Genomic DNA, 27383 nt, shown 5'->3' with positions numbered 1-27383 from the left:
ACGTCTGGGGGTTGCAAGTGGGTGGTGGGGGTGCCCTGGTGATGGGCCCAGAGCAGGCTGGAAGAGAGAATGCAAATGCAGGGCTGCATCTGCAGAAGCATTTTCAGGGTGCCATTTCTGTACAGCTTCTTAATACAACTTTCTAACTGGCATTTTGTCTCGGCTGATGCTCCCAAGCGGCCGGCTGGATTTTCAGACTGGGAGGTTAGGAAGCAAGTATGAACATTTTGTACAGTGCTCCCTCGTGCGGAGCCAGGCGCTGGGACACAAGCCCGGCTGGAGCGCTAACCAGAAGCCTCACTCCTTCCCCTCAGTCCAGCAGAGCCCTGTTCATCTGTGTGTCGACATGCAGGGATGCCTGGAGGCGGAATTAAAGAATCCTGCGGGGGGTTGTTTTTCATTACTTGCTTCTCAGACTGCCAACAGATGCTCGGTACAACGAGCAGCCCCTTCCCCAGAGTGAGCCAGCTTCTGGCAGAGGACACAGGCGCGGATGAGAGGCTCTGAATTCCTCCTGGCTGCTCCTTTTCAAGGTTAGTCCAGCACTAACACCAAGCACGTTCTTACGAATCAAGCGCATGTCTTTAGCCCACAAAATCTCACCAGGTTGGCACTGGCAAGGACAACCCGTTTTGCTCTGGGTGTGCACCATTTCCCTCTCATTCCATGTTCAGCCGGCGTGAGGCTCAGGGAGGGCTGGGCCGCAAAGGCCTCACCTGCCATTTTTGGCCCCATTCCCCCCCTTTCCCACCTTCTGCAGCCGTGGCACCAGGGCCCAGGGAGCGCCGGGGCAGCGGGGCCTGGCGCAGACCCTGCCCGAGGCGAGGCCCCCCGAGCCGCCGGGCGAGCTGCCCGTGGCCCGCGGTGCCGCCGCTGCGGGGTAAGCCGCTGCCGCACACCAGCCCTACGCTCCCCGGCCGCCCGGGGCCGCTCTGCGCCGCCGCTCGCAGGCCGTGGCGGAGCCTGCGCGCCGCGGCCACTCTAGCCGCGCCCCTCAGTGGTGGCGGGCGGGCCCGCTCGCGCGGCCCCATGGCGGTGGCGGTGCTGCGGCCGCTGGACGCCCCGCCGGCAGAGCTAGCGCCCGGCACCGCGCTGCTACTGGCGCCGCCGCCGCTGTGCGCGGCGCTGCGCGGGCGGGGCGGCGGGCTGGTGCTGGCGGTGCGGCCGGCGGGGCGCGGCGGGGCGCAGGCCGTGCTGCTGAGCGCCGTGGCGCTGGAGGGCGGCGGGCGGCGGGGAGCGGAGCTGTGGCTGCGCGGGGCGCTGCTGCGGCGTCTGGGGCTGGCGGCCGGCCGGCGGGTGGCCGTATGGCCCGTGCGCCGCCCGCCGGCCCTGGCCTGGGTGCTGCTGGGCTCGGCGGGGCGGGCGGCGAGGCCGACGGGCGGCGCGGTGCTGGCGCGGCGGGGCGAGGCGCTGCCGGGCCCGGGCCCGGGCCCGGGCCCGCTGGTGCTGGAGGCGCGGCCCGCGCTGCAGGGGCTGCTGGGTAGCGGCACGCGCACGGCGCTCGCCCCCCCGCCGCCCGCCGGCGCCCCCTGTCGGCGCCCCGCCGCGCCGCCCCTCGTCTCCCGCTTCGCCGCCGCCGGGCCCGGGCGGGAGGCGGCGGCGGCCCCGCGGCTGCGGGCGGTTCCCGGCGGCGGGCCGGGCGGCGGGGCGGAGGTGTGGGTGAGCCGGCGGGGGCTGCTGGCGGTGGGGCTGTTCCAGGGGGAGTGGGTGCGGGTGGGCGCCGAGGGGGCGGACCGCGAGCACCTGGCGGCGTTGCTGGCCCGCCCGCCCGCCTGGGAGTTCCCGCGGGCCGCCCGCCGCGGCCTGCACGACGGCGCCGCCCTGCTGGCCCCCGCCCTGGCCTTCAACCTAGGCTGCGACCCCGCCGCTGCTGCGCTCCTCCGCCTGCGGGTGAGCCGGGGCCGGGGGCTTGGGGTGGGCCCAGGGGGCTGGGGGCCGGGGTGAGCCGGGCCCGTGGGTGGGGGGCTGGGGGCCGAGGTGGGCCGGGCCCGGGAGGCTGAGAGCCGGGGTGAGCCGGGGCCGGGGGCTGGGGCCGGGGTTGGGCCGGGGTGAGCTGTGCCTGGGGGGCTGGGGGCTGAGGGCCGGGGTGAGCTGAGAGCCTGGGGGCTGGGGCCGGGGCCAGGCCGTGGTGGGCTGGGGCCAAGGTGAGTTGGGCCTTGGGGGCCGGGGTGAGCCGGGGCTGGGGGCCAGGGGCCAGTCTGGTGGGGCCTGATGCTGGGCCCTCTCCCCCCACAGAGGTACGAAGGGGCCGGGGCAGCGGATGGGAAGGGCAGCCGCTCGGTGCTGGCCGTGCCGCCCTTCGCCAAGGAGCTGCGCCTGGAAATGGTCCGCTCGCCAGCCTACAGCACCCGAGGGGGCTACGATGGTGTCCTCTCCAAGCACTTTGAGACGCCGCGGTGAGCTGCCCAGTGCTGTGGGGCCCTGGGGTGCGCTGGTGGTGCCAGGCCCGAGGCATGCTGCTGGCGCACCCCCTCAGCACCTCGCTGTGGATGCTTAGTAGGCTGACGGTGTCCCCTTGTGCTATCTCCTGGCGCCTCCTGTCCTGTCCTTCCAGAGTTGTCTTCAAGTCTCCTTCCTCATGATCTACCACAAAGTGGATCTGCCTCTGGCTGAGGACTGTGGGCTCCCAGGTGCTGCCCGCAAACCTCCGTTCTGGGGCACGTTTGTAACCCTGCTTTTCAGCCTCGAATGGAGTAATCGGGAGATGGGATGTGTTGCCATCCTCCCGCACAACACCTGCCCCCAAGCCTCTTTCATCCTGCTGCTGAGGCTTTCTGCTGGAATTATACTCACCTGTTCCGGGGATAAGGAGGCTATTTTGTCTGGAAGGGGCACTCTTAAATGGCACTCATCTTCTGTACCCTTCCCAAAAGGTTCCTCTTAATAGTCTGGATGCACCTACTCGTACCCAGTGTGTGCTTAAACTTTCAGTGGCTATTTATAGTTTTATTTACAGGAAAGGAATGAGTTGGTACGAATAGCTGCATTATTTTCTGTAAAAACAGTTGTGATATGGGGCAGGGAAAACACGCAACCAGGATTTACTCTCACTGCTGAAACTCCCTGCTTTTTTTTTTTTTTTTTTCTTTTGTAGGCTTGTCCAGGAGGGAGACATCCTGTGTGTTCCAACATTTGGATATGCCGAGTTTTTAGAAGTAAATGCAGACAAATTCCTAAGGTAGGTGGCAACCTCTGTGATACCGGTACTGCAAGAGAGAAGATACTTTTCTGACACCAACTCTCTTGAAATGAGACAGTTCATTCCATTCTGATCTGTCCCTGGATTTCAGAGTTTATCTGCCTCTTTCTTTAGGGGGAAGAGGGAAATGCTTTTGTTGGATTATGGAAGGCTGCAGCTAAGAGGGAAGCCTCCCTTAGCTCATTTGAATAGTCATGGAGGGAAGGAAGGAAAAAGAGAGAAACTGATGAGGAAAAAGACTAAAGAGGAAGGGGTCACTCGAGGACAGCCAGTGCTACATAAAGAAAGCAAAGTGGAAGGTGGGCTTGTAAACGGGTGACAGACAACAAAGTGTGAATATAACCTCTTACAGTTCACCTTAGGATAACTTTCTGTTTGGCTGCCAATTCTGCCTTTCTTGGTTTTGCTCGTATGGCTTTGAAACAGTTCAGTGCTAAGTGCAAGTCAGCACTCTGTCAGGATAGGGGTGCTTTCGGTGGGTTTTGGCTGGTGGCAATGTAAATGCTTCATCTGTGTCACAGAGGGGGCTGCCTTGGGTAACTGATGCATGTTCTGTGAATAACTGCCTTGAATCATTCATCTGGGCTGTACCAGTGACATGTTGTAACACTACCCAGCTCCGCTATGTATTTTAAAATTCAGTAGTTTTATAGCACTGCTGTGATGAGCATTTTCTAGGCTGTTCCTCAGAGGGAGGCAGGAAGCACAAGTCTTCTGTTGTGGAAGCTTCTGTTACATATTAGCCATGGGGCAAGCCAGAGAAGATAGCAGCGTTCATGGGACCTAAAGAGCTTGGAACTGTGTTGGGGTGCAAGTGATAGAATTACTCAGGGTGGAGAAAATCCTGGAGGAAACCTCTGCAGATCCCTTAATCTGTCCAGTGGGATATCAATGTGGATGTGTTTTTCCTGTGGGATGTTCAGGGCAGGGTGCTTGTAAGGCCCTTGTGGTTTTTGGGTGAGTCCTTGTCTGCAGCTTAGAGGACGCTGTGCCGTAAGATTTTATACACTGCAGGTGAATCTCTGCGGAGTTGTTGTGAGGGAAGCAATGGCACAAAAAGGAATGGCTTGAGCTCCTGGATAGGTGAAATAAGGTTAGTACAGCTGCAGTCTTGCAAACTGAAGCCACTAGCAGAAGCTGTAACTGTTGACAGTCCTGTTGGTCTGCCTGGCCAGACAGCAGAGCAGGATCCATAAAGGATCCATGTGGGGCCTGGGAGAGGGCAAGAGTATCTCTGCTTACCTGTGCCATTCAGCTGTTGTTTTGTTGACGGCTGTGGTGTTCCTGCCTTCCAAGATCTTGATGCAGCAATTTAGACTGCTTGTTTTTTCCCTTAGGTGGCCAGAGCTTTACTTCAAAGTGAGGAAGGTTTTAGGCATGGTGGAAGGCGAGCAGTCGGAGGGTTATCTGGTGGACGCCCAGAACACCTCTCTCTATCTGGTAAGGTGTCAATGGAGAGCAGGGAGGGTGTACAGGAGATCCAAGGCTGAGGTTGTGCTGTGGGTGACGAAGGGGCCTGTGGAGGCCTGGCATTTCAGGACAGACTTTGACACTTGGTACCTGTCTTTTCTCAGGTGGTGTTCCACAGAGCTCTATTTTTCCTTTCCTCACAGGTGGGTTCAACAAACAGCACCGTTCCATCTGCCCCAGCCTATAACAGCCATGAGTTCTGGAGCAGTTTGTCTCCTGCTGGACTTTCTGATGTCGTGAAGCAGCTCTGTGAAGCTCTTCGGCCTCACCTGAACAGTCGGTGAGCCAGAATTCCTTCTAGCAAGCCGAGGCGAGCTTGAACCCTGCTCCCCAGTCAGTGGAAGAACTACCTCTGTGTTACAGGGCAGGTGCACTGAGCGGGGCCGGCAGCATACTCCTCTCAGGGCCAAGTGGCAGTGGGAAGCTGGTGGTTGTCAGAGCTGTGTGCAGCTGCCTCAACCTCCACCTTTTCAAGGTAATTCCTTCTGCGGTCAGTTGATTGGCAGATTTATAACATAGAAAGAATTATGGAGATGTTCTTTAAGGTAGCCACACCCACACCCCTGCTGCAACTGTGACACGAGCCTACCCAGAAGCTGCTCCCATGCGCATGTGCAGACAGAAGGAGTGCGAGTATGCTGAGCTTAGCTCTGGTGTGGATTATGACTGCTGGTGGGCCGAACCTCAGAGCAACCGTTTGGATCAGCCTAAAGGTCCATCTAGCCCCATGTCTGAAACTGGCTGGTAGCAGATGGTCAGGAGCACAAGCATGAAGAGATGTTTCCTCTGGCATGTACTCTCCACTGCTCTGTAATCAGTAATTTAGAGATCTCTTGGCCCAGGGGTGTGTGTGCATTTGTACCTTTCTTTACTGATTCTTGCTATTATTGCTGTCAGCCTGCTGAACTTTACCAATACCTGCAATACATGGTGGTGTTTTATCAGACTGACTTGCTGTCAGTTGATAGGGCATTGAGTTGATGCTATACCGCAGAGCTTGGCAGTAACTGAAAAGGGGTGATGAAGGCAAGAACTGTGGTGGCAACGGGTGTTTTCAGTTGCCCCTGCATAGGCTAGGCAAAAGGCATGTTGGAAAGTGAGGCAGAGATGATGCTGAGATCTTTTCCAGCTGGGTGAGGGGCCTAGAAAAGAAACGCAGCCCTGGGTTTGATAACAGTATGTGTGCCAGATCTGGTTCAATATCTCACGGCCTGTAGAAGAGCTTCCCTGTAACTGTGTTCACATTCACCGCCCTCCCAAGAGCAAAAAAGCCCCCAGATCTTCCATAGCAGTGCTTGGCTCCTGAAAGGGGAGCAACATCAAAACAATGTTTCTTTAGAAAGAATCAGCCAAGGTAAGGAAGTGTTACATCTGCTGTGGAGGTGAATGAGGGATGCCAGGCCACACCGTGAGGCCACTGTGCAGACTGTATTGGAATGGGCTTGAGAAAAGTAAATGGAAGACAAAACAGATGAACAGCAGGGAAAGGGCAGTTGCTGAAAACAAGAGACATTCTTCAAGGGGCACCAGCCTGTAGGAGGTTAGAGTGAAGGTTAGAGTTGGCACAATCTGGGATGACTTCCAGAGGGTTTCTGAAACGGAAAGACTTGGAAGAAGGAAGATGAAGAGAGCCGGAAGGTTCCTTTTTGTGGAAGGAAAATGTAGGCTTGCTCTTTTTTTGTGGATATTTTTAGAGTAAACTTGTAGAAAAGAAGCTAAGCATTTTGGATATTTGGGTTTTCATCTGTTTAGAAGTTGGGTCCTGCTAAGTTGACATCAGTCTCTTTAACTGTTCTTTTCTAGCCAAGTAAAACCGTAACAGTGGGTCAGTGGGGGAGGTGGATAGAGCCTTGAGCAGCTGCTCTGCAGCTCATTTGGACGTGATCCTTAGTGGTGCTGAGCTCTTACTCTTCTGCAGATGTGCCGTAGCTCTGGGGATCCAGTACGAGATTGCAGAGACTTCACAGCATCTTCAGATCCATGTACAGGATATGTTTGGGTGCACTGTGGCTCTGCCATGTCCTGGCAGGTGGCCTCAGGTTCTAGTGTGATGCGCAAAGCTGCAGCTCTGGTTTTAGTTTGGGTGCTGCTTTTTAAGACTAACGCTCTTACTACTGAAGCCGGAGGTATTTGTTTTTTCTCCTTTGCCAGCTCTTACACCCTCCTTTTCTCACTTAGTGCTGTGCTTATGTTACTGTTGCACCTTCTCTTCCCTTCCTCTGGCTGTTCTGCCTGCTTTTCTACCAGGACACACCGTATCTTCCATACCGTAATCTCCACCACTTGACGATCAGCAGTTTTTTATCTTTTCTCTCTGCCCTTCTGTACTTGCATACAGATACTGCTGCCGTTTGGTTGTGCCTGCCAGAACCACAACTCCTGGTTTTTTTTCTGTAGTACACAGAGCACAGGAGTTCCTCTGCTCTGCTTCCCCATCCTTACCCTTTACATCAACTCTTGAGACATTCTCCCTGCTCCAGGCTACCCTTTGCAAGAATGAGGCCCAGGGAATCCCAGTGATGGTTTGGCTCTCCCTATGTGACCTCGCAGCAGCAGGAGGCAGCACTGCCCATTTCCAGCAGTGTTCAAGCTGCTGTTCAAGGCTCACCAGTCACCTCTCCCTTTTGGATGACTTAAGTGTTTGCTTTGTAAACAGTGTCTGGGCCTCTAGCCACCCCTAACTTCCCCCCCGCCCCGCCCCATACCTTCTACCTTCCTCCTGCACTTTGAGCCTGTGCAGCACTGGGTTGAACAGTTTCCTGAGCCTCCCCCTCTGCTCTTTGCACTGTTGCACTGAGACACTGTTCTCCCTGTCTTGGCCACTTCCATGACTCCTCCATCCCTTCCAGCTTAGGTTGCTGAGCTGTGACACATGCTGTATCGATTTCTCTGGTCTGTTGGCCTCACCTTTGTCAGACTAGACCCTCCTGCGCCCCTCACCTCCTGTAGAGAAGCAAGAAACAGCCATTTTTCCACGTTGGAGAGTCCTGAATGTGTCTATTTTGAATATGTCCTGAATGCGTCTCTGGGAAACATCCACTTCTATCTCCTTCCAGCTGTGAATTGTTCTTGGAAAGCTTTGTGGAAGTGAACGTTGTCCCAGATCCCCCCAGCTGTGCATGTTGCAACCACCACAGACTGTGTGTTGTGTGGTCTGTCTCGCAGGTTGATTGCGTTAGTTTGTGCAGTGACACCAGTGGAGCCACAGAGGAGAAAGTACAGATGGCCTTCGCCCAGGCCCAGCAGTATCATCCATGCGTGCTTCTGCTGAAAGACATTGAGGTGCTTGGCAAAGACCGGGACAGGCTAGTAGAGGATGCCAGGGTCACCACTACTCTGAGACAGCTGCTCCTGGACAGAGACCCAGCACTGAGGTATGGACCCATCAGGTTTTCTGTAGGCATCCAAGGTGATGGTTTGCTTCTGGCATTCCTAGGGCAGCAGTCACTGTTACGTCAAGGTGACTGATTGTTAATGTGCCTGGTTTTATTTTTAATCTGGTGGACTCTTTCCCAGTTTTGCTTTGTTTACTTCAGAGGACCCTTGTTCTTTCAGCTTGGTGGCAGAGGTTGTCATGGAGGTTTGTTGTCTGAAGCTGGTTTCTGAGTTGTTCAGATGCACAAGCCCATCATGTTTGCTGTGAGGCACACCAAAGGTCACAGGAACCCTGCAAGGGAGCTGGGGGCCCAGGAGGATCTTGAGGCTGATGGCTGGTAGCAGGGTGCAGAAGGCAGTTATCAAGTGAAGATGTGACTTGAAGGCTCTTGAGTTGGACACACAGCACCAAAAGCAGTTCAGTGTCAAGGTGGAGGAGTGTGGCTGCAAGACACCTTGGCCAGTATCTGTGTGTTTCTTGGAGGAAAGGCTAGCTGTTGGGGAGCAACTTGTTAGTGATGGCAGTGTAAGAGGGGAGTTTCCATAGAGCTGAGACCATGCACTGTCCCGCTTTTCTCAACAGCTGCCCTGTCCTAGTGATCGGCACAACCTGCAAGCCCCAGGATGTTCCTACAGATGTGCAGACTGCTTTCCTTCACGAAGTGAAAATGGAAGCCCCGTCAGAAGAGCAGAGGAGGTTGATGCTGAGCATGCTGACAGCCAGTATGCCTCTGGGCAAAGAAGTGAGCCTATCCAAGCTGGCCCGCAGGACTGCAGTGAGTGAAACCACAGCAGCATGTGGAGATGGGCTGGCTGGGAGTGCTGGGCCAGCCTCCTCCACCTGGCCATGGAGAAAGGGAGCAATTCCCACAGCCCAGTCCACTTCTTCAGTGGTTGACCCTGGTCCTCAGATGTCAGCTTTAACTGCAGGTTTCTAGTGCCTAAGGACTGTACAGCTTTTGCAGAGGCATTGGCTGATGCTTAGCTCTGCTGGAAGACAGAGCCAATAGAAAAAAAAGAAGCTAAAGCCTTCAACCAGGGCACAGACGTGCAAAGAACAGCTCTGCAAGGAATTTTTCCCCATACACCTTTTATGACCTAGCTGGAGCTGTGTTCAGGGACTGAACTGATGCTGTTTGTTTCCGCATTCACAGGGTTTTGTGCTGGGAGATTTCTGTGCCTTGTTATCCCACAGCAGCCGGGCGGCTTGCACCCGCATCCAGACCTTGAGGTAGCACAGGCAACAGGGCAGGAGGTGGGGTGGGCAGGGGCTGCAGCCAGCCTGGTAATGCTGGGAGTGGGGCAGAGCCTGAGTCCTTCCCTTCTCTTCCTTTCCCAGTTTCCCAGGTGGACTGAGTGAGGAAGTGGAGAGAGATTTTTGCACTGCTGGGTTCCCAGTGCTTGAGGAGGATTTTAGTGTTGCGCTGGACCAGCTGCACAGCACCCATTCACAGGCAGTGGGAGCCCCGAAGGTAGGATGCTGGGGCAGGGGAAGGGTGGTTGGCTCTCCAGAGCTGTACGGCTCAAGATACCTCTCTCAGACCTTGCCACATGGGGGGGGGCTGTGCTTTGGCCCATCACTTACCGCTGTGTCCTTCCACACAGTCCTCTTACTTTTCCCCCACTAGCACTTTTCACCCTCTTGGCTTTGAATTTGGTGAGGGAAGCCCTTGCTGCTCTATTTGGAGAGCTCAGCTGGCTAGTGCCGTGTTGAGAAAGCCAGCTGTGCAGCTCAGCCTTTCGAGGGACAAAGGCAACTGCAGGCTGGCTGCCCTGCTGAGGTCTCTCTAGCCGTATGGGATATGGGAACAGAGAGGCTGGGGCACAAACTGGTGCGGGAGAGTTTCCCCTCATGTGTGAGAAGCCTTGTACTTGATCCCTGGCCTTGGATACTGCTGGAGCCAGCACTGGTTTTTCTGACAGCTGGGCAGCTTGAAGAGCTTGGGCGTTCTTCAGGGAAAGGGGCATGGAGTATCAGAGAAAGCCAGCAGAGTCAGCTTCTTGGGAGGGGCGTGATCTGCCTCTGGCAGCTTGTCACCCCTGGAAACAGCATTTGGGGTGACTGCTTTTGCTGGGTAACGTGGTGTTAGGACCAAGTGAGGTGATCGGAGCCTTTTCTCCTTTGCTGCCTTTGGGTGCGAATGACTGAGCTCGGCACAGGGCAGGAAATGCTGGCCTCCGAGCAGTTACTCTGGTGCTTTCCCCAGCTGCCCGCTTGCAGTCCTGCCCTAGCAGGACGACGCTTTGCTGGCGTCATCACCCAGGAGCTCCTCCAGGACTTCATTCATAAATGTACTAGAGACTGAAATGAGCTCTGCTCTGAGGCACGTTTGCCAAGTTTGCTGTAAGATGAATAGTAACCACAGAGCATGCTCGGCAGTGAGTGGTGTGAATGGGAGCTAATTTTGTTTGCATTTTACAGTCCTTTATCAATTTCTCAGTAATTGGCTGCAGTTCAGAAAGCCCATTAGCAAACCTGAATACTCTCAACACACATAACTTTAAATTCTGTGCTTACATGTTATGGCTAGTCACACATTTCTTTGCAGTTGAAGCCTGAGCCTCCTAGAAAGAACTAATTTCAAACCTCCAGTTACTAGCAGTGTCTGCAACATGTCCTAGACTTACAGTGTTCTCCCCTGAAAACAGCCCTGCTGCAGGTTTCCAGCTCCTGTGCTAGTGTCTGTAGGGCTTTTTCTAGTGAGGCAGTATAAGCAAGAGTGCAGAGAAGAGGGCAACTCTTCCATTCATTGGCACTGAAGAAGGAGGGCCTGTGACCTTTTGCTTTAAAAGCCTTTTTTTCTGGAAATCCTTATCTTGTCTGACCTGATTTTCCTGGTGGTGGACTTGCTTGGACAGCTGCAGAAATAGCATCAGATAACATCATCTCAAGTGGCAAAGGCAGGAGAGCTAAATTGTCTGAGGGGGAAAGAATTTTGCTCTAGCCTATTTTTAAACTCGTGGTTTGTGCTGACACCTGTTCTGCAGCCAGCCAGCAGCTGGGGGGAAGTGTTCTGGGGCTTTGCTTTCCCTGTGCACTCCCAGGAGAGCTGCTTTGGCGCTCAGGAGGATCCGTCGTGCAGACTGTGGCATTCCTGTTATTTCTAAAGCTGTGAGCTGAGCAGAAGCGTCCTCCAAAATTGTTTTGCTCAGCATAAAGTGGCACAGTTCACCCTTCTCAAGTTTGCTGCCTTTCCTCTTTTTGCAGTGATCCTTTGCAGTTGACCCCATCCCTATCTATTTCGTGTAAGCATCCATGGACTTTGTTCTTGCATCCCCCTTTTCGAAAGCAGCTGGTTTTCTGTACAGTGTCCTCCAGGATGTCTCTCTCACATCCTTCACGTGACAGAGGTCCTAGTAGGCCAGGTTTTGTTGCTCTGGTGTGAAGCCCTTGCACAGCCTCACTGCCCTGGGACACAAGGTGCCCTGGGTCTGTGTTTCTTTTTCTTTTCTTTTCTTCCCACTGCCTCCCCTTCTCTTATTTTTGCCTTCCCTCGTGCATCCCAAGGGCTGCGTACAGCAGGTCTCTCTCGCCGCAGAGCTGCAGGCAACCCTGGCAGATACTTTCCCAGGGTATTTTTGCTGATACGAGGTGCAATGAAGGATTGGAGACAAGGTGGCATGCTGTGAGTGCAGCTTGCCTGGGGACACATGGAGTTTATTTTCCGCGTTACAAAGCTCAGGAGAGGGGAAATGTGGATGCTGGGTGATCCCGCCACTGGGGTGGCTGGGCTGTGCAGCGTGGTGCTGACTTGCTGCATAGCCAGACACAGCTGACAGCACAAGGGACTGATGACTGGAGCAAGCGCTGCCAAGGTGTGCTCGGGACTCAGGAAGAAGTGCTGATGGGGATTCTTCCTCTCTTGGCAGATCCCCTCTGTGTCCTGGCAGGATGTTGGTGGGCTCCAGGAGGCAAAGAAAGAGATCCTGGACACTATCCAATTGCCCTTGGAGCACCCGGAGCTGTTGTCACTGGGTCTGTGCCGCTCTGGTCTGCTGTTGTATGGGCCTCCAGGGACAGGGAAGACCTTGCTGGCAAAAGCCGTGGCAACCACATGTGCCATGACATTCCTTAGGTGAAGAGTGGGGGGGGTCATGTAATGGGACTGACATTATCCTGGCAGCGTATGGGCATCCTCTAACTGGCTCCTTCTCCCTGCCCCACAGTGTGAAAGGGCCAGAGCTTATCAACATGTACATTGGGCAAAGTGAGGAGAACGTGCGTAATGGTGAGGAGATGCATCCTGCTCCTGCATGTGGGAAGATGGGGCATTTCTGTGGTGCTGGAGGGAAAGAAGTGGTGCTTAAACCCCTCTTCCCAACTCCCACCCCCCCCGCCAGTGAGGGCATGAACCCAGCTGTCTCCTATGCCCAGTCTGTTCCCTGCTGTGCTGCAGCTTCCCCTCCTGTCACTCTTATCCCTGGTTTTCCTGATGGGACAATAGCCCCTCAGAGACACAGCTGAGCCTCAGGGCCCGTTGTGCTGGGTGCTGCCTGTCCCCACTGCTACTGAGCCCCTTGGGCAGGAGCAAATTGGTGGTGGTGAGGCAGTGAGCTGCTGGTTTCTATCCACAGCTCTTCCCTGCTGGTGATACAGTGGGTCCTGTTGCTGTTGACTGCTCCGCCAGGTCTTTCTCATCTTTTGTGCTGTCTCCTTCCAGTGTTTGCCAGAGCAAAGGCAGCTGCACCCTGCATTATCTTCTTCGATGAGCTGGATTCCCTGGCCCCCAGTCGTGGGCGGAGTGGAGATTCGGGGGGTGTCATGGACAGGTGAGTGAGTATTGTGTGTTCATGGGAGAGCAGCATACCCACCGCAGATGGGAGGGGGATGTATGGGATTGCCCTGCAAGGCAGAGTCCATCTGAGCTATCTTTCTCTACTTTTTCCCTCCCTGCTCCCTTCAGCTCCTCTGCATAGCCTGTCCACTCTCGCTGGACATTAGTACTGCTGGTTGCATTGCTGCAGATTCCCGATTGCCCAAGCTTGTTGTGCAAACATTTGGTTAAGACAGAGTCTCCTCCAGCTGCTTCTGTGGCTGCCAGCTGCTCCCTTTGGCCTCTCCAAGGTCATCCTTCACACCCCTACTGTGCGCTCCTCCCATTAGCTGCTGTGTCCCTGCGGTGGGAAACCTTTCAGCTGCCTCTTGTAGAAGCAAAGTCTGTACAGCTTGGAATTACCCAGAAACGAGGTTATTTCCCCCAGGCCTCCTCTGCTGAGCTGATGGTCCTCATCCAATGTTCCTCTCCATCCATGAGGGATTTTGCAGAGTTTTCCAATGACACCATGGGCCCCTGGCATCCATCTTCACAACCCCAAACCAGCAGCTCTGGAAGGGGCTGGGTATGGTGCCCATTGGTCACCTCAGGTGATCCCAGAACCTGGTAGAGATACCGCCATTCCAGAAGGTCTGTGCAGTACTGTGCTGCCAGACCAGCCTAAGCCATGTGGCCACAGACTAGATCTGCAACACATGCTGTGCGCAGCCCTGAGGACTGTTTGGCGGTGTCACTGGCCTGGCACGGCCGGTCAGGGCATTCTGGCAGCAAAACCTGCTGGGCAGAACCACACAGCGGGGAGAGTTGGGACCAGTCAGCGTGTCTGAGTGGGGAACCTGAGCTGCAGCCCTGCGTGCCTGCCTGTGTTTGGTCTGTGTTGCCGCTGTCTGATAGTATAAGCATGTGTGCCCACCCTGAACGGGTTAGAGCCAGGCACAGGCCTGAAGGGCTGTCTTGGTACCGGGGGTTTGCGCTTGCTTTGCAGTGAGCTCGGGCGCTCACTGGCTGTGCTCAACTGGAGGAGCTGGATGGCTCTTCAGGGAAGAGAAACGTGAGCTGGAGCCCAAGACACGGACCTGGCAGTGGCCTTGCTGGTTCCTCTTTTTGTTTGGCAGCTGAGGGTGGCAGTGGGTGAGTTGCCAAGGCCTAGTTGTGAGCGTCCTGTCTTACTCCCCGCAGAGTTGTCTCGCAGCTCCTGGCTGAGCTTGATGGCCTTCATTCCACCAGAGAGGTGTTTGTCATCGGAGCTACGAACAGGCCTGACCTCCTGGACCTGGCTCTGCTCCGGCCGGGCAGGTATGTCGCATCCCGCCCTGCCTCCCTGCAGGGTTGTTCCCCCAAGCTCCCCCAGGCAGTGATGAGCTTGACTGTGCCCTCAGCTCAGCGTGTTCTCTGCACAGAGACATTTCCTAGAGCCCCCTGGCTCTGGCTTGTGGGGGCAGTAGGAAGCCAAGAGGAGGCCGGTGCCTATGGCTGTAGCAGCAGCTCAAGATGCCACTGCTTGTTACCCCCTGCCGCTCTGGTTATCTCCCCAGCCGTGCAGCAGGGGAATAAGGGACCTGCTGTGGCACCAAACCGTTGGGAAGAATTTGCCTCCCAGGGCACGTTCCTCAGAGCTGCCCCCCAGCCTGTCCTCTTGCCTGCAGCTTGCCCATCCTGGGGCAGGGCTTCGTATCTGCTGCTGCACCTCACGTGGTTCCTGTCAGTGTATTTCTCCTGCCTGCCCTGGTCCCTCTGAAGGGCAGCCCTGCCCTCCACTGCACTGACTGCTTCGCCCCCTCAAGCTTTGTATCATCCACGAACTTGGAAGCAAAAGGAGCTGCCCTAGGGCCACTCTTCAGTCTCTGGTGCACAGGGCTGAGCACCAGTGACAGGTTTGTCTTGGCCTGTTCTCGACTGTCTCTTCTCTCTGCTGACAGGTTTGACAAGCTGGTCTATGTGGGCATAAATGAAGACCGGGAGTCGCAGCTGCAGGTGCTGAGTGCCGTCACCAGGAAGTGAGTGACCCTGTGCTCTCACAGTAGCCTTCTGCCACCACCCAGTGGGTCACAGCCTTCCTGGGGTTGATGCATAGCGTGCTCCAGCTTGGCTTCATGTCTGGGCCCTGGGGAGCACCTGAGTCACTGACCCACAGCCAGCAGGTAGGGGAAGAGGATGGGCAACTTCCATCAACTTCCAGCTGGAGGCTGGTTTTCCTACAAGATGGGAGCAGCTCAGCTGGCTGTCCAGGCAGAAGGGTTGGCAGAGTTCTCCAGTCCCCATACCCCCATGCTTTTTTTGAGGAGCTCAGCTGGAATCCTAACAGTGTGATGAGAGTGCAGGGCAGCAACATAGCAGGAAGTTCCTGTTTGCTTCCTGCAGGAGTTCCCCGGCGCATCTGCTGTTTGCAGGTCTGAAGGTGAAGGCAGCTCCATTCGTCTCACTGCCCCTCCTCTTGTGATGCTGAGGGGTGTCCAGCCTGTGTTCTGTGTGTCTGTCCGAATGCTGGTTGCGTGGGATCACCAAGCAGCAGGGTTTGGCTGCTTCCCCGGCTCCTGAACTGTCTCTGGAGGCAGAAAAGCAAGCCCTGCAACTGAGGTGCAGAGGTACCACCCACCGCAGCTGGGTGAGCAGCTGTGACTCTGCCTCTGCAGGGGATCTGTCGTGGATAGCCATGATTGCTGCTGCCTTTGACGATAAGCTAGCAGGAGAGGCCAGGGCGTGGGCTGGCTGTGAGCATCTTTTCACACCTCGTGGCTTGGCAGTCGTGCCCTCCAGCACCATGCTGTTGTTCGTGCTGAAGGAGGCTCACTGTCTGCAGCGTGGCTCTGATGGGATGGTTTGGTGTTACAGTGGTTTATACTGTCTGTAATTAAACATGTTCTTTTCCAGCCCTGGCTGTTGGCTGTTCCCAGGCATGTGGAGTGCTTAATTTCTGTGAGTGAGAACTTCAAGTTGCCTTTGATCCTGCTTAGCAGGAGAGAGGACCTTGCTGTGGGGATGTTTCAAAGAGAAGTCACTGCGTTGAAAAAATAAACAAACCAATCCCTTTTTTATTATTTTTTTTTTTTTTTAGCATGCAGAGCACTGTCCAGAAGCAGCTAAACATGGGGCCTCTGATTCCTCCTGCCCAGTCACACTGGCTGCCATGTCTCTCCTGGTCTGCTTTTTATTGTGGATTTTACACCTGCAGTTTTTCCTCTTGGCAGGTTTAACTTGGATCCTTCTGTGAATCTCACCACCATCCTAGAAAAATGCCCGGCTCAGCTGACAGGAGCAGACATCTACTCCCTGTGCTCAGATGCCATGATGTGCGCTGTCAAACGCAAGGTGGAATGGATCGAGGAAGGTAGGAGCCTGGCCCCTACCTGTCCCACGCGCGCTGGGGTGTCCCAGCACAGGCGCAGGGAGGAGAGTCGCTGCTACCAGGAGCTGGGCTGTGTGAGCAGAGCCTTGGCTGCTTTGGGACCCCATCTGAAGGCTGGACTCTGGGTTACTGGCAGGCAGGCACTGTCTGCAGGTGTGATCATGTTCAGTGCTTGGCCCCAGGGTGAGGGACACAGGTTTTCCTCCCAGTCTCCAGTGGCTGGAGAGGGGGCTGTTGGATCTTGCCAGTTGCCCTTGTGCTTGGCTCTCAGGCTCTCCCTGTTCCCTCTCTCGTGCAGGGCTGGATACTGAGAGCTCCGCTCTGATCCTGACCATGGAAGACTTCCTGCAGGCTGCTGCAAGGCTGCAGCCGTCCGTCTCTGAGCAGGAGCTGCTGAGGTACAGACTCATCCAGCAGAAGTTTGCTGCCTGCTAACGCTCGGCAGGGCTGGGACTGCAGGAGTGATGGGGACAGCGCATTAAGGGGTGCGAGAGAAAAGGCACAAACAGGCACCCGCCTGCTCTTCTCCGATGTCTCCTGGGCCCCCTTCTTTCAAGCATGGGTGGAAGAAGCGGTTGTGCAGTTTCTCAAGCCAAAGCCTCGTGTAAGCGCTGCTCTGCTCAGCCAGGCTAGTGGGAGGTTCTGTGATGGTCCCTCGCATCTCAGGGTGCTTTGTGGCTGTGGGGAGTGTATCAGGGTGACTTCCCCTGCTGGGGGGAAGCTGAGTCTTACAGTTATGGGCAATGTAGGCACATCTCCATAGGTGACAGAGCATTTTTGAGGGAGCAAGGCCCAAACTGCACCCAGTTTGGCAGCAAGAGTAGGGCTGGCAGCAGTTGCTTGTTGGGGTGTCAGCCGCCTGCAAGGGGTGCTGGCCAGAGGGCAGCAGGACGCAGGGCACCACTGCTGCAGCTGGCCTGGACTCAGCGTGGTCTCTCCAAATAAATACAGGCTTTTGGTACTACATACGCACTGCCTGGCCTCGGATCTTTCCTTGCTGGTGGTGCCCGTGGGCTTGGGAAGGTCCTTGTGAGCCCTGCGGGTAGGCTAAGTGCCGCAGAGAGACCATTGTCCTGCAGGTAGAGGGATGAGTGCACCCATGAACCAGTGGGGTCACCATCCTCTGGCGAAGGTTGCCAGAGTGGCTGGACCTGGAGCGGATGATGAGAGGCTGAGGGAGCAGGGTTTGCTCAGCTGGGAGCTGAGCTCCCTCTGCAGAGGGAGCCCAGTTTCTTCCTGGAGGCACTGGGCAGCAGGCTAAGTGGCAGCAAGGGGAATGGCTGCCGAATTTCCAGACACTGGGAAAAACTTGTCACAGGAAGAGGGTGGGCTCCAGCCTTGGAGATACTCAACCCTTGGCTGGAGCAGCCCAGAGCTACTACGTTGTGCTGAACACCAGTTGGCCCAGACTCCCACCATGAAGTCCTGTCTCACCTCCCGCTGCAGCCTTGTGGCAGCTGCCACCACCACCGTCTGTCCCTTGCTTCCCAGCCTTTGCCGAGATGCCAAATAAATCTGCACTTGAGCCGCGTGTGGTGGGCAGCTGCCGGTGTGGCTCCTGGGCAGCCCCGTTAAGCTGGGGGGGCCTGTGCATGCCCCCCCTCGTGGGGCCACTGGCGGCAGTTGCGTCCCTGAGCTCAAGGGTGGCTTTTGAGGACCAGCTCCATGCCGAGCTCCCCCCCGACAGGCCGGTTCCCCAGAAGCTGCCCGCATTCCATGCACGAGGCCCAGGTGCCGCACGCCTGTAGCCCTGTTGCTCCAGCTCGGGCACCTGTGCGTGTTGAGGCAGCACTGGCCCTGACCGCAGCACACCGCTGGATCTGGCCACCACCTCTTCAGGGCGGGCCAGGAGGGAGCTGCAGCAAAAGTGCCAGCGGTAAACGGGAGCCTTCCCCGCCCTGGGAGCTCTGGCGGGGAGTGTGGGTACCCCTGGATGGGGCTGAGGAGTATCAAAACATGGGGTCAGCGCATGGCTGGAGGGTGCAAGGGAGAAAACCAGTTGCAGTACCCCGCAGCGAGCAGTGCTGCAGCAGGCTCAGCAGAGATGTAAAGCCATCCAGGAGCCAGCCCACCCTTGCCTCTGCTTTAAGATGAATCCCCTGCCAGGTATGACTGGCACCTGCAGCTGAGGTGCTGGCGGGTGAAATGGTGCCTGCACCCACCCCATTGCTACCCCAGGCTGGGCACCTCCTTCCCCAGGAGCCCTGAAGCGGCTTGCGGCCACCCCCTCGCCCCATACCCCGCTCACACACGGACACACCGGCTCCAGTAGCTCTCATGAGTGCTCTTAATCAAGGAGAGGGAGCTCCCAGGTGCCTTTCGGCGATGTCCCCAGCACCCCCACTTGTCCCCAGAGCCGCTCACAGCTCTTGGCCACCACAGTCCCATCTCTGTGGCCCCCTCAGGCCATCTTCTTCACTACGTGGATGAAGTAGCAGGGGACGTGGGCCTGCCCTGGCGTGTAAGGCTGGAAGTCTCCCAGAACGCTGTGCTGGCACTTCCCCTGGAAGGCGCCTTTCAGCAGGGCTGTGAAGGCCTCCAGCCGGTGCGGGTAGTACGAGAGCCGAAACTTGCTGCAAGGAGGCAACGACGGTGAGGGAGGCATGGCACCAGGTGCTCACCCCGTGCCAGGAGCCACCCCCGCAGCCCCTCTCACCTCAGCTCTGGGGCTGCCCCTGCTTCGGCAGGGGGGACCTGCACCGTGTAGTCCAGGGTCACCATGTGTGCTTTGTTGTTCACCAGCAGCACCGAGGTGGTGATGTCCTTGGTCAAGTCACTCTGGGGACCACAGGAGGATGTCTGTGTTCCGCAGGGACTCAGTGGCCCCCAGCCTGGGCACAGCCCTGCTCCCTGCCCCTGCCAGGCCCCCCCGGGACCAGGGGGCTGGGGCAGAAGGGAATGGGCTGGGGCAGGGTCTGCCGGCCACCCACCTTGTAGTAGATGTTCTTGCCAGGTGGTGCGCAGCCCGTGGCCAGGATGTGATCGTAGTTGCGGTGGTCGATGACCAGGACGCCCCCGGGCCGCACCATGCTGGCAATGTTCCTCAGGGCCAACTTGTGGTCACTCTGGTCCCCTGGGGAGGAAACCATGGCGTCCCCAGGCACTGGCCAGCCTCTGTGGCACAGCCTGCAGGGCCCCATCTTGCCCACATGCACGCACACCCAGAGCTGCCCCCACCATTCCCCCCGCCCCAGTCTCGGCTTGGAGAACCCACAGCCCCACCCATGGTATGAGATCAGGCACGTTCTCAGCCTCAGTGGGGCAGAGCAGGCCACGTGGGGAACCCACCGCCCGGCCTGTGGCACAAGTCTGGGTGTGCCTCCAGCCTTGCCAGAGATGTGATACGGCCGCACACGGCTCCGCCACCACCACCGGCCCCAGTGGCCCCGCTCGCACCACAAACCAGGGCACAGTCTGAGCCTCTCCGCAGACACGCATGACACAGCAGCTCCACCGCGTGTAACCAACTGCCCTGCTCACTTATGGCATGAGTTAGGGCACGTCCTCAGCCTGCTGGAAGATGCGGTGTCTCTACGTGTGCGTACGTACCCACACCCCCCACCACAGCTCACCTTTGAAGTCAGGCAGGTGTGCGAAGGAGTTGCCCAGGCAAATGACCGCGTCAAACCCATCCCCCGGCTTCTCCAGGTCCTTCTCCAGTGTGAGCCAGTTGGCCTCCTCGATGACTGCAGCACGGGGGCGAGGGTGAGGGCAGGGGCACCCCGCCTGCTCAGCAGCCCCCCCCATGCGCCAGCCCCCCACCCCAGCGTAGCCCAGCCCTCCCTTGGCCCCTGTGGGTGCTGCAGCCGGCCTGGGGCCAGTGGACGGGCGAGGGCCATGGCCTGGGCTTGCCAAGCGGCCGGCAGTGGCAGGTCCCTGCCCGTCCCTGCAGCGAGGCCACCCAGCCGGCAGCACCCAGCGAGGGGCCCGAGCACCGCGTGGGGCCGGGGACAGACGCCGGGGACCTGGCGAAGGCCCCGGGAGGGGCTGGGGCAGGGACCCCTCCCCGCGCCAGGGTGGGATGTGGGTGTCTGCACGCCCCTCCCGGCCCCCGCGGCCCCCGCACCCCATCGGTCGAAGGGCTCCTCCTTGCGCCGCTCCCAGCGCTCCTTCAGCGCGTACTTGAGCATCTTGTCGCTGGCGTCGACGCTGGTCACCTGGAAGCCCTCCTCCAGCAGCATGATGGAGTCCACCCTGGGGACAGGGCTGTCAGCGGGGCCGGGGGGCGAGGGGGGCGGCCGGGGGTGGCGGGGCGGGGCAGGGGGGCCCCGGGGGGCGGGCGGGCGCGGGGCGCGGGGCCTCACCCGGTGCCGCAGGCCACGTCGAGGACGGAGCGGCAGCGGTGCTGGCGGAGCAGCGCCAGGAGCCAGCTGCGGTACTCGGCCGTGCGGCCCCGCGTGTCCCCGATGTACAGCTGCCACACGCGGGCCGCCCGCCCGTCCGCGTACTGGTCTGGCAGCCCCTCCGCCGCCACCCCCAGCGACCGCGTCCGGTACACGCTGTCCACCATCCCGCCGCGCGGCCCCGGCCCGGCCCCGGCCCCGCTCCGGCCCCACTGCACCGCGCCCCGCCCCCCGCCCCGCCCCCGCCCCCCGCCCCCGACGCCCGCCAATCCTGGCCGCGCCGGCCCCCTGCGCCGCCGCCAATCACCGCCCCCGCCACGCCCCCCGCGGGTCAGGGCCCCCTCGGCCGCCCCCCGGGGTCCCGCAGCAGCAACCCATCAAGGGTCCCACATCAGCGGCCGTCAGGGGTCCCGCGTCAGCTGCCCCTCCCCCTCAAGTCCCGCACTAGCCGGGCTGGGGTCCCACATCCCTCTCTAGGGGGTCTCACGCCAGCTGGGCCGGGGTCCCACATCAGCTGCTGCCCCCATACATCCCACACCCGCTGGGCTGGGGGTGCCACATCAGCAACCCGTCAGGGATCTCACAGCAGCTGGGCTGGGCTACCGCAACAGCTGCTCTCCAGGGATCCCCAGCAGCCAGGGTGGGGTCCCACAGCAGCTGACCCCCTCAAGTCCCACAGCAGCCAGGCCAGGGTCCTGCATCAGCTGGGCCGGGGTCCCACAGCAACCACCCCGCCAGGGCCAGAGAGTGGTATCGGAGCCCCCGCCCGCAGCAGGAGCTGCCCCTGCCCTGGCACGGCGGGTGAAGCAGGGCCAGCAGCGGCGTTCTGGGGAAAACGTCTTTATTTACAGTGTGGCAGGGCACAGGCACCGCGGGCAGGATGAGGAGCCAGCGCTGGGGCAGTGCCTGTGATCAACTGCACCTGGAGCTGCAGCAGAGAGGCCACAGGGCTGGGCCGGGGGCTCTGTGCCACCCCCCTGCCCAGAGGGTTGCACCCAGGCTGGCAAGTCAGCTCCAGCCTCCCCCATGTCGCCCATGCCGCAAGTCCCTTCTCCTTTGGTCCCCGCCAGTGCCAGCAGGGTAAGAGCCCCGGGGGCTGGGGCTGTGTGCCTACAGCTCATCGGCCGGGCTGTGGGTGAGCGGAGCCTCCTCCTGCACCCCGCTCTCCTCCAGGGCCTGCCCCGCAGCCGGGAGGCTGGCAGCCCCCTTGCTTTCAGCCCCCACGCTCTCATCCTTCCGGCTCTTCTTCTTCCTGCTCTTTTTCTTGCTCTGCTTCTCCCCCACACTTGCCAGGTCACCCTTCTTGCCTGTCCACTTCTCTGCGAGGCAGCCTGGGGAGGAGAGGGGCAGAGGGAGCCCTGAGGGAGAAGCGGGGCTCCCCCTGCCCTGGTGGGGCTCTCCCCCATACTCCCCAGCACACCTGCGCTGCCCCTGGCAGCAGCCAGGACTTACTTGTGTCCTTCCCTTTTAGCACGTGGTTGGCACAGAGAAACTGTGAGAGATCCTCTGTCTGGTGGTTCCTGTACCAATCCTCGATCACGTCTTCATACTCCTCCACCAGCACGTCGCACTAGCATGAAGACGAGAGCCTAGATCCGGCCACGTGCTGCCAGGGCAGGACAGGGCCACGGCAGCGGGTCCTGCTGACACCCCCATTCCCGGCAGTGCACCCCCAGGTGCTCTCTCCCCTGTGCTCCAGCCCATACGGTCGCTGGAAGCCAACCCCACCACGCTGGGTACCTGCTTTTTGAGGTCAGCCACCTCAGCAGAGGTCTCGTTCCATAGCTCATAGGGAATGTCCATCACCACCTTGACGCCCTTGTGCACCAGGTTGTGCAGAGTCTCGAAGGTCTCTGACATGCCCTGGGGGAGCGGTGCCACCCAGTGAAGCAGCGCTCCCCCCACCTGGCTCCAGCTGCCCCTTCCCGGCACCAGCCACATGACCGTGCCCAAGGACATGGGTACAGGCAAACCAGCTGCAGTCAGGGTCCCCAGGGCATCAGCATCACCAGGATGGGGCTCAAACGGCGGCCAGTCCGCCTCTACACACCCGGTCCCAAAAACAACAGGGGGACATGAGCCAGGCAAGATGGCCCCTGGCTGCCTCCCTGCAGGCGAGGGTGGCGGTCTGCCCACCCCCTGAAGGACAGGACCCCACACCTGGCCTGAGGGACAGTGCTGGGGTACATGCAGCCTTGCACGCTAGGTGCCGGCAGGGGATCCAGGGGATGGGGCAACAAAGCCCAGCTCGGTGCCCCTGCAGTGCAGGGGTGGGAGGAGGGTTTGGCAGCAAGGGGCTGCAGGACAGCCCTCACCTTTGCAAATCTGTTACTGCCGCTCCTCTCTTTGTGCAGGTTGTAATCCAACAGGCGCTTGCAGATGTTCTCCGTCACCTCGATTAACCGGATGTCCCTGCATGGAGAGGAGAGAGGGCTCAGGCTCGGCACGGCCCCCCGGGAGTAGCCCCAGCCCAGCCAGTGCGATGGGGGAGTGCTTTGCGGCTGCCAAGCGGAAGGGGCATCCCCCAGCTGCCCACTCTGCCCAGCCCACCAGCCCTGGCACGGTTTAATTTTCTGAGATGTGCACAGTGCAGCCTGCCTGCAGGCTCCTGAAGCCCCCGGCCCTGCAGATCGCAGGCAGTGACAGCAGCCCCTGCGTTCCCCCCTCACTTACGACTGCGTGTACTTCACAGCAGAGCCCTTCCCATCCAGGAAGCCATACTTGGTGTCAATCACCTCCTTGGTCTTGCCAGTCTCCTCAAAAGCAGATTTCAGCTCCACTGCCACATACTTGCACACTGCAGGAAGGAAAGCACAGGCAGGTCAGGGGTTTTCACTGCTCTGGTGGGCAGCGTGACACAGAACAGCAGTGGAAACAAGCACCAGGAGTCGGGTGCACCCAAGCTACCGTGAGCAGGAAACAGATGCCTCAGCTATTCAAAGAAATAACTGGGTATGGCTCAGCCAATTCCACTGGAGATTCTCTGAAGAAGGAACACCCCTATCAATGGCGTAAGAGCATCCATGCAGCCAGCTGCTGTGGCACAGCTGAGAAGGCAGACTGCGCCTGCATGTTTCCCAGCAGTCCCAGTTCGCAGCCACCAGAGCACTGGCCTCTACACCACAAGTTGCTCCCCTTTCCCTCCTGGAACAGCATGGGGCCTTTTTGCAATGCACACCCCAGTGTGGGTCATAGCCCCGCCTTGTGACACCAGCACAACCCATCCCAGTCCCTCCAGTGCCCTGGGGACGTGAGGGCTGTGCTGGGGATCCAGCAGCTGGTAGTGCTCAGCGAGCCAGGTGACAGGACAAGATTCTGGCCACAGACTGTGCCACCACATGAGAGGCTGTCAGCCCCAGCAATGCTGCACGGGGCACTGCCTGCAGCAGAGACTACAGCACCAACAGAGTGCACGTTTGCTTTTATGAAAACTAAAAGGAAACAAAAGCTTTATTCCTTCTGTAACAGGGTCCAACAGAGCTATAGAAACATGGAGCAGAAGAGAAATGTCTCAGGAGTTTACAAGTGGAGATGTGGAGGGATGGAAGCTAGGCATGTGGTCCTTCCTCCCCTGAAGCCAGGGTCCCAGGAGGCTGGAGAAAACTTTGTCCTGTGCTGTGGGCTCCTGTTTGCTAGGAGCCATCTCTTCTTCAAGCCCCACTTTGGGAGAAAGGTCAGGCCCCAGCAGGAACAGTCTGACAGTGACGAGCACTGCATCTTCTCCCAGGCAATGGCAGGAACAGAGCGATGTGCTGCAGGCAGGAAGAGAGTGAGGTGGCTTTTCCAGGGCTGCTGTGCCAAGAAGCCCTGCATGCACCTCCTGCACTTTCCTTTCTCTGCTGACACCAGGGGCTGGAGGTGACTGCAGCCATTTCTCAGGTGGAAAGAGTGCTGCTCCCTGCAGCCCCTCTGGACTTGGGCCTCGAGAATGTCTCTCTCCACACACCTGCTGCAGCATCCCCACACACACCAGGAGCACTCACTGCTGGGTCCGGTTGTCCAGATGCTGCCCATGGCTATCGCTGCATGCTGACACAGGTTCCAAGCCTGGGCAGGAAGAGGAGCAGTGCGTGGTCAGTGCTCGCTATGGTGCTTCTCCAAGGTTACGCAGGTGTCACAGCACAGCTCAGACAGCAGTGTCTCCAGAGCTGCTTCCCCGGCAGGGAAAGCTTTGCAAAGAGCTCTCGAGTTTCATTTCTTCCTTTTCTCTTTGCTGCCAAGCTCCACGTGTCCCTGCACAGCAAAGACAGAGGAGACCACGGCAGACAGCAAAGGTCTGCCCTGGATTGCTTGCAAAGCCTTTGAATCCTTGTGAATCAAGTGGCTGCTCAGGGAGGAAGTACAACTGGGGCTGAACTGCAAGCAGCAGAGACGAGCAGCCCCAGCGATGACCCGCCAGGCAACGTGCCTACTGGAAACAGCAGCGACTGCTGGGGCGCCCCTAAACTTTTCACCTAGGGGCCAGAAGCCAGCCACCAGCAGGGACACGCTACAGAGGCTCTGCTCCGCTGCCGGGGCACCGCAGGGCACCCGCTCCCACCCAGACACACAGCAGCAGCCGCCACTGCCAGGCGCCCCTGCACTCTCCAGGGCCCGGGGACAGCCGGGCCTACCGCGGGGCAGGCCGCAGTCGAGCTTCAGGGCCTCCGCACCACTAATCCCCCCGACCCGGGCAGCCGGCGGGCGGGATTCCGCCGCTAAACCGAACCCAGGCGCTCCAGCGGGGCTCCCGGGACCCCCCCCGGCCCCGCTTACCCTCGCACTTGCTGGGCAGCCGCACCCAGTCCGAGTCGTCGCCTCCTGCCAGCGCCGCGGCCAGCAGCACCAGCGCCGCCGCCGCCGCCATGGCTCCGCTTCCGGGGCCACGCTTCCGGGAGCGCCCCGCCCGCCCCGCCGGGCAACCATAGCAACCGCGTGGCATCGGCCAATGGCAGCGGCGCGCGTGGCCCGCTCGACCAATCCTCGCCCGCCCACCGCCAGCCAATCCGAGCGATCCCAGGGTCTGCCCGGCCGCCGTTGCATGGCCCGTGGGCCGCCCCGCCGAGCCCCCACGTGGGTGGAGGCGGGAGCGCGCGTGGCCCCGGTCCGCAGGCCGGGGGGCGGGCGCGCCCCGACCCTTCCCGGGTCCCCGACACTTTCCCCTGCCCGGAAATCCGGAGATCTGCCCTTACCCTCAGGTGGCTGGGGCCCCCTCCCTAACCCAGGTAGCTGGGGCTACTCTCCGGCCCCCCGGCCATGCGGGGTCCCCGCCACCCCCAGACCCGTAGCTGTAGCTGCCCTCCCTTCCCACCCACACAGGCTTCCCTCCCTGCCCCCCTGAACAACACAGGGTCCCTCTCCCTCCAGCACTTGGGGGGCTCCCCCCCCACCTCCAGAACTGTTGGGTGCCCCCCGCGCTGCCCGGCCACACCAGTGGGACTCACCCCTCGGGGCGCGCCTCCGCCTGGGCCCTCAGCAACGGGCGAGGAGGACGGAGGTGAGCAGGGCATCGCAGAGCGCGACCTTCAGCAGCACCACCCGGGCGGCCACCAGCAGGGCTGCCGAGGTGCCCGCTGGCGGCACTGCAACAGAATAGACGAGGTGACACTTGGCACAGGCACACCGTTGTTCCCATGTCCCCTCCGGGGCTGTGACAGGGCCAGCGCAGGGAAAGCATTCCAAGACTTCAGGTCTGACAGGCTCCCTGGGGGTCCGTTGTGGGTTTTTGTCACCCTCGCATCCCCCTTGTGCTAACCCTGAGAGCAGGCTGGCTCCGACCCACCTTCCCTACTGAGACGGAGCTTCATCCCACCTAGCCAGCCCCACGATGCTGTGGGGACCCACCTCGACTGTGACACGGCCCCACTCAGCTCCCTGCCAGCAGCCCAGCAAGGTTTCCTCCCCGGCACCAGCACTCCTGCTGTGGCCCGGAGACTCACCTGCCATTCCACCAGGACACGGCTCTGCTGCTGCCTCACTGCCTGTGGGATGAGAGCACGGCTGAGGAGGCAGCAGCAGGTCAGTGCCAGATGTACAGCGGGGCCAAACGCAAACCCCTTCCCGTGCCTGCCTGTGGGGCAGTGCTGGGGGGCCCACACCTGCTCCCCACCAGCCCTGGAGCCCCCATCCTTGGGGGACACCAGTGCATGGACGGGCAGGGGGCCATACCTGTGATGTGGATGGGGCTGGAGCTGTGGTCTGGGGCGGTCCTATTGGGCCCCACATGGCAGGAGAGATCCCCCTCATCCAGAAGGTCATCGGGGAGGAGGGAGACAGTGCAGACAGTGCCACCATCCTCCTGGGAGACCCCATAGGCAAAGGAGTGCAGGGCGCTGCCGTTCCCACCAGAGATCCAGACGGTGTGGCCTGAGCCAGGGGCCAGGTCACTCACCACGCAGACCACCAGCTGCCGGCGCTGCCCAGCCAGCACCATGCTCAGCGGTGGGGCCAGGGTGGGCAGTGGTGCAGCAGCCCTGCCAGCTGGCAGCGGAACAGGGGTTAGGGGCACTGTGTCCCCAACATGTCCTACATGCAGCCACCAGGCTGGATGGCCTGCATCCCTCCCGCCTGTCCTAGGCCTTGTCCCTCCTGGGGGTACTCACGGGGCAGCAGTGGGAGCAGTGCAGCAGCCAGCAGCACCCAGGTCACCTCCATAGCAGCCACTGCCTGTGGGGCTGCCAAGGGCTCAGCCCCAACCGTCACCGCCAGCTGCGTCACCCAGCACCTGGTGTCGCGGTGGGGCACCCTCAGCCTGGCAGCTCCCGCTTCCCCCGGCGGCGGCACCGCTGTCCCCCGGCTCCCCTGCAATGGCGCTGCCCGCCTCCCCCCCCAGCAGCAGTGGTACCGGCCCTCCCCTGCAATGGTACGGCCCAGTGCGGCCGCCCCCCCGGCGCTGC

The 27383-nt window shown here is 59.5% G+C and overlaps 4 protein-coding genes across 7 annotated transcripts; 1 reads left to right on the top strand and 3 right to left on the bottom strand.

The window, feature by feature from the left end:
- Positions 1-986: 986 nt before the first annotated feature.
- On the top strand, positions 987-17131 carry PEX6 (peroxisomal biogenesis factor 6). Its single transcript, XM_080408227.1, has 17 exons — positions 987-1890; positions 2236-2396; positions 3095-3178; positions 4537-4639; positions 4813-4949; positions 5033-5144; positions 7835-8043; positions 8628-8820; positions 9199-9275; positions 9384-9516; positions 11915-12120; positions 12212-12273; positions 12706-12814; positions 13999-14115; positions 14739-14816; positions 16008-16147; positions 16464-17131. Exons 1-17 carry the CDS (start codon positions 1030-1032, stop codon positions 16598-16600), a joined length of 2919 nt encoding a protein of 972 aa, XP_080264353.1. The 5' UTR covers positions 987-1029; the 3' UTR covers positions 16601-17131.
- Positions 17132-18429: 1298 nt separating this feature from the next.
- GNMT (glycine N-methyltransferase) lies at positions 18430-20744 on the bottom strand. The gene is made up of 6 exons (XM_080408265.1): positions 20470-20744; positions 20232-20359; positions 19738-19851; positions 19096-19238; positions 18822-18943; positions 18430-18738 (listed from the first exon to the last, which is right to left on the bottom strand). The coding sequence occupies exons 1-6, from the start codon at positions 20673-20675 to the stop codon at positions 18567-18569; spliced, it is 885 nt and encodes a 294-aa protein (XP_080264391.1). The 5' UTR covers positions 20676-20744; the 3' UTR covers positions 18430-18566.
- Positions 20745-21332: 588 nt separating this feature from the next.
- Positions 21333-25627, bottom strand: CNPY3 (canopy FGF signaling regulator 3). Its single transcript, XM_080408266.1, has 6 exons — positions 25264-25627; positions 23182-23305; positions 22824-22920; positions 22249-22371; positions 21961-22078; positions 21333-21839 (listed from the first exon to the last, which is right to left on the bottom strand). The coding sequence occupies exons 1-6, from the start codon at positions 25427-25429 to the stop codon at positions 21619-21621; spliced, it is 849 nt and encodes a 282-aa protein (XP_080264392.1). The 5' UTR covers positions 25430-25627; the 3' UTR covers positions 21333-21618.
- PTCRA (pre T cell antigen receptor alpha) lies at positions 23941-27347 on the bottom strand. Of its 4 annotated transcripts, none has more exons than XR_013931455.1 (6): positions 27090-27335; positions 26656-26967; positions 26427-26468; positions 25932-26069; positions 24492-24555; positions 23941-24260 (listed from the first exon to the last, which is right to left on the bottom strand). XR_013931455.1 is itself a non-coding variant. In XM_080408273.1 (5 exons), exons 1-4 carry the CDS (start codon positions 27139-27141, stop codon positions 25960-25962), a joined length of 516 nt encoding a protein of 171 aa, XP_080264399.1. In that variant the 5' UTR covers positions 27142-27330; the 3' UTR covers positions 23941-24555; positions 25932-25959. The 4 variants fall into 4 exon arrangements, 2 of the variants coding, with proteins under 2 accessions (XP_080264399.1, XP_080264400.1); XR_013931456.1 differs by having other exon boundaries at positions 24455-24555; positions 27090-27332; XM_080408273.1 differs by having other exon boundaries at positions 23941-24555; positions 27090-27330.
- Positions 27348-27383: the final 36 nt, after the last annotated feature.

This window comes from Falco punctatus (genome assembly GCF_963210335.1).
Source record: "Falco punctatus genome assembly, chromosome: 12".
In the NCBI taxonomy this organism is placed as follows: domain Eukaryota; kingdom Metazoa; phylum Chordata; class Aves; order Falconiformes; family Falconidae; genus Falco; species Falco punctatus.
The sequence above is the reverse complement of the archived record's forward strand: the minus strand, read 5'-3'. Positions and strand labels throughout refer to the sequence as shown.

Bases quoted from the DNA above. Each gene is read 5' to 3' on its own strand.
- GNMT (XM_080408265.1), bottom strand. From the start codon at position 20,675: ATGGTGGACAGCGTGTACCGGACGCGGTCGCTGGGGGTGGCGGCGGAG. The intron at 19,852-20,231 runs GTGCGGGGGCCG...CCCGTGCTGCAG, and splicing joins GGAGCCCTTCGACCGATGGG to TCATCGAGGAGGCCAACTGG. The intron at 18,944-19,095 runs GTGGGTGGCCGG...TGTGGTCCCCAG, and splicing joins GCAAGAACATCTACTACAAG to AGTGACTTGACCAAGGACAT.
- PTCRA (XM_080408273.1), bottom strand. From the start codon at position 27,141: ATGGAGGTGACCTGGGTGCTGCTGGCTGCTGCACTGCTCCCACTGCTG. The intron at 26,968-27,089 runs GTGAGTACCCCC...TTCCGCTGCCAG, and splicing joins ACTGCTCCCACTGCTGCCCC to CTGGCAGGGCTGCTGCACCA. The intron at 26,469-26,655 runs GTATGGCCCCCT...CTCATCCCACAG, and splicing joins CAGCCCCATCCACATCACAG to GCAGTGAGGCAGCAGCAGAG.
- PEX6 (XM_080408227.1), top strand. From the start codon at position 1,030: ATGGCGGTGGCGGTGCTGCGGCCGCTGGACGCCCCGCCGGCAGAGCTA. The intron at 5,145-7,834 runs GTAATTCCTTCT...TCTGTCTCGCAG, and splicing joins TCAACCTCCACCTTTTCAAG to GTTGATTGCGTTAGTTTGTG. The intron at 16,148-16,463 runs GTAGGAGCCTGG...TCTCTCGTGCAG, and splicing joins GGTGGAATGGATCGAGGAAG to GGCTGGATACTGAGAGCTCC.
- CNPY3 (XM_080408266.1), bottom strand. From the start codon at position 25,429: ATGCCACGCGGTTGCTATGGTTGCCCGGCGGGGCGGGCGGGGCGCTCC. The intron at 22,921-23,181 runs GTAAGTGAGGGG...CTCTCCATGCAG, and splicing joins GCTGTGAAGTACACGCAGTC to GGACATCCGGTTAATCGAGG. The intron at 22,372-22,823 runs GTGAGGGCTGTC...CCGCTCCCCCAG, and splicing joins GCAGTAACAGATTTGCAAAG to GGCATGTCAGAGACCTTCGA.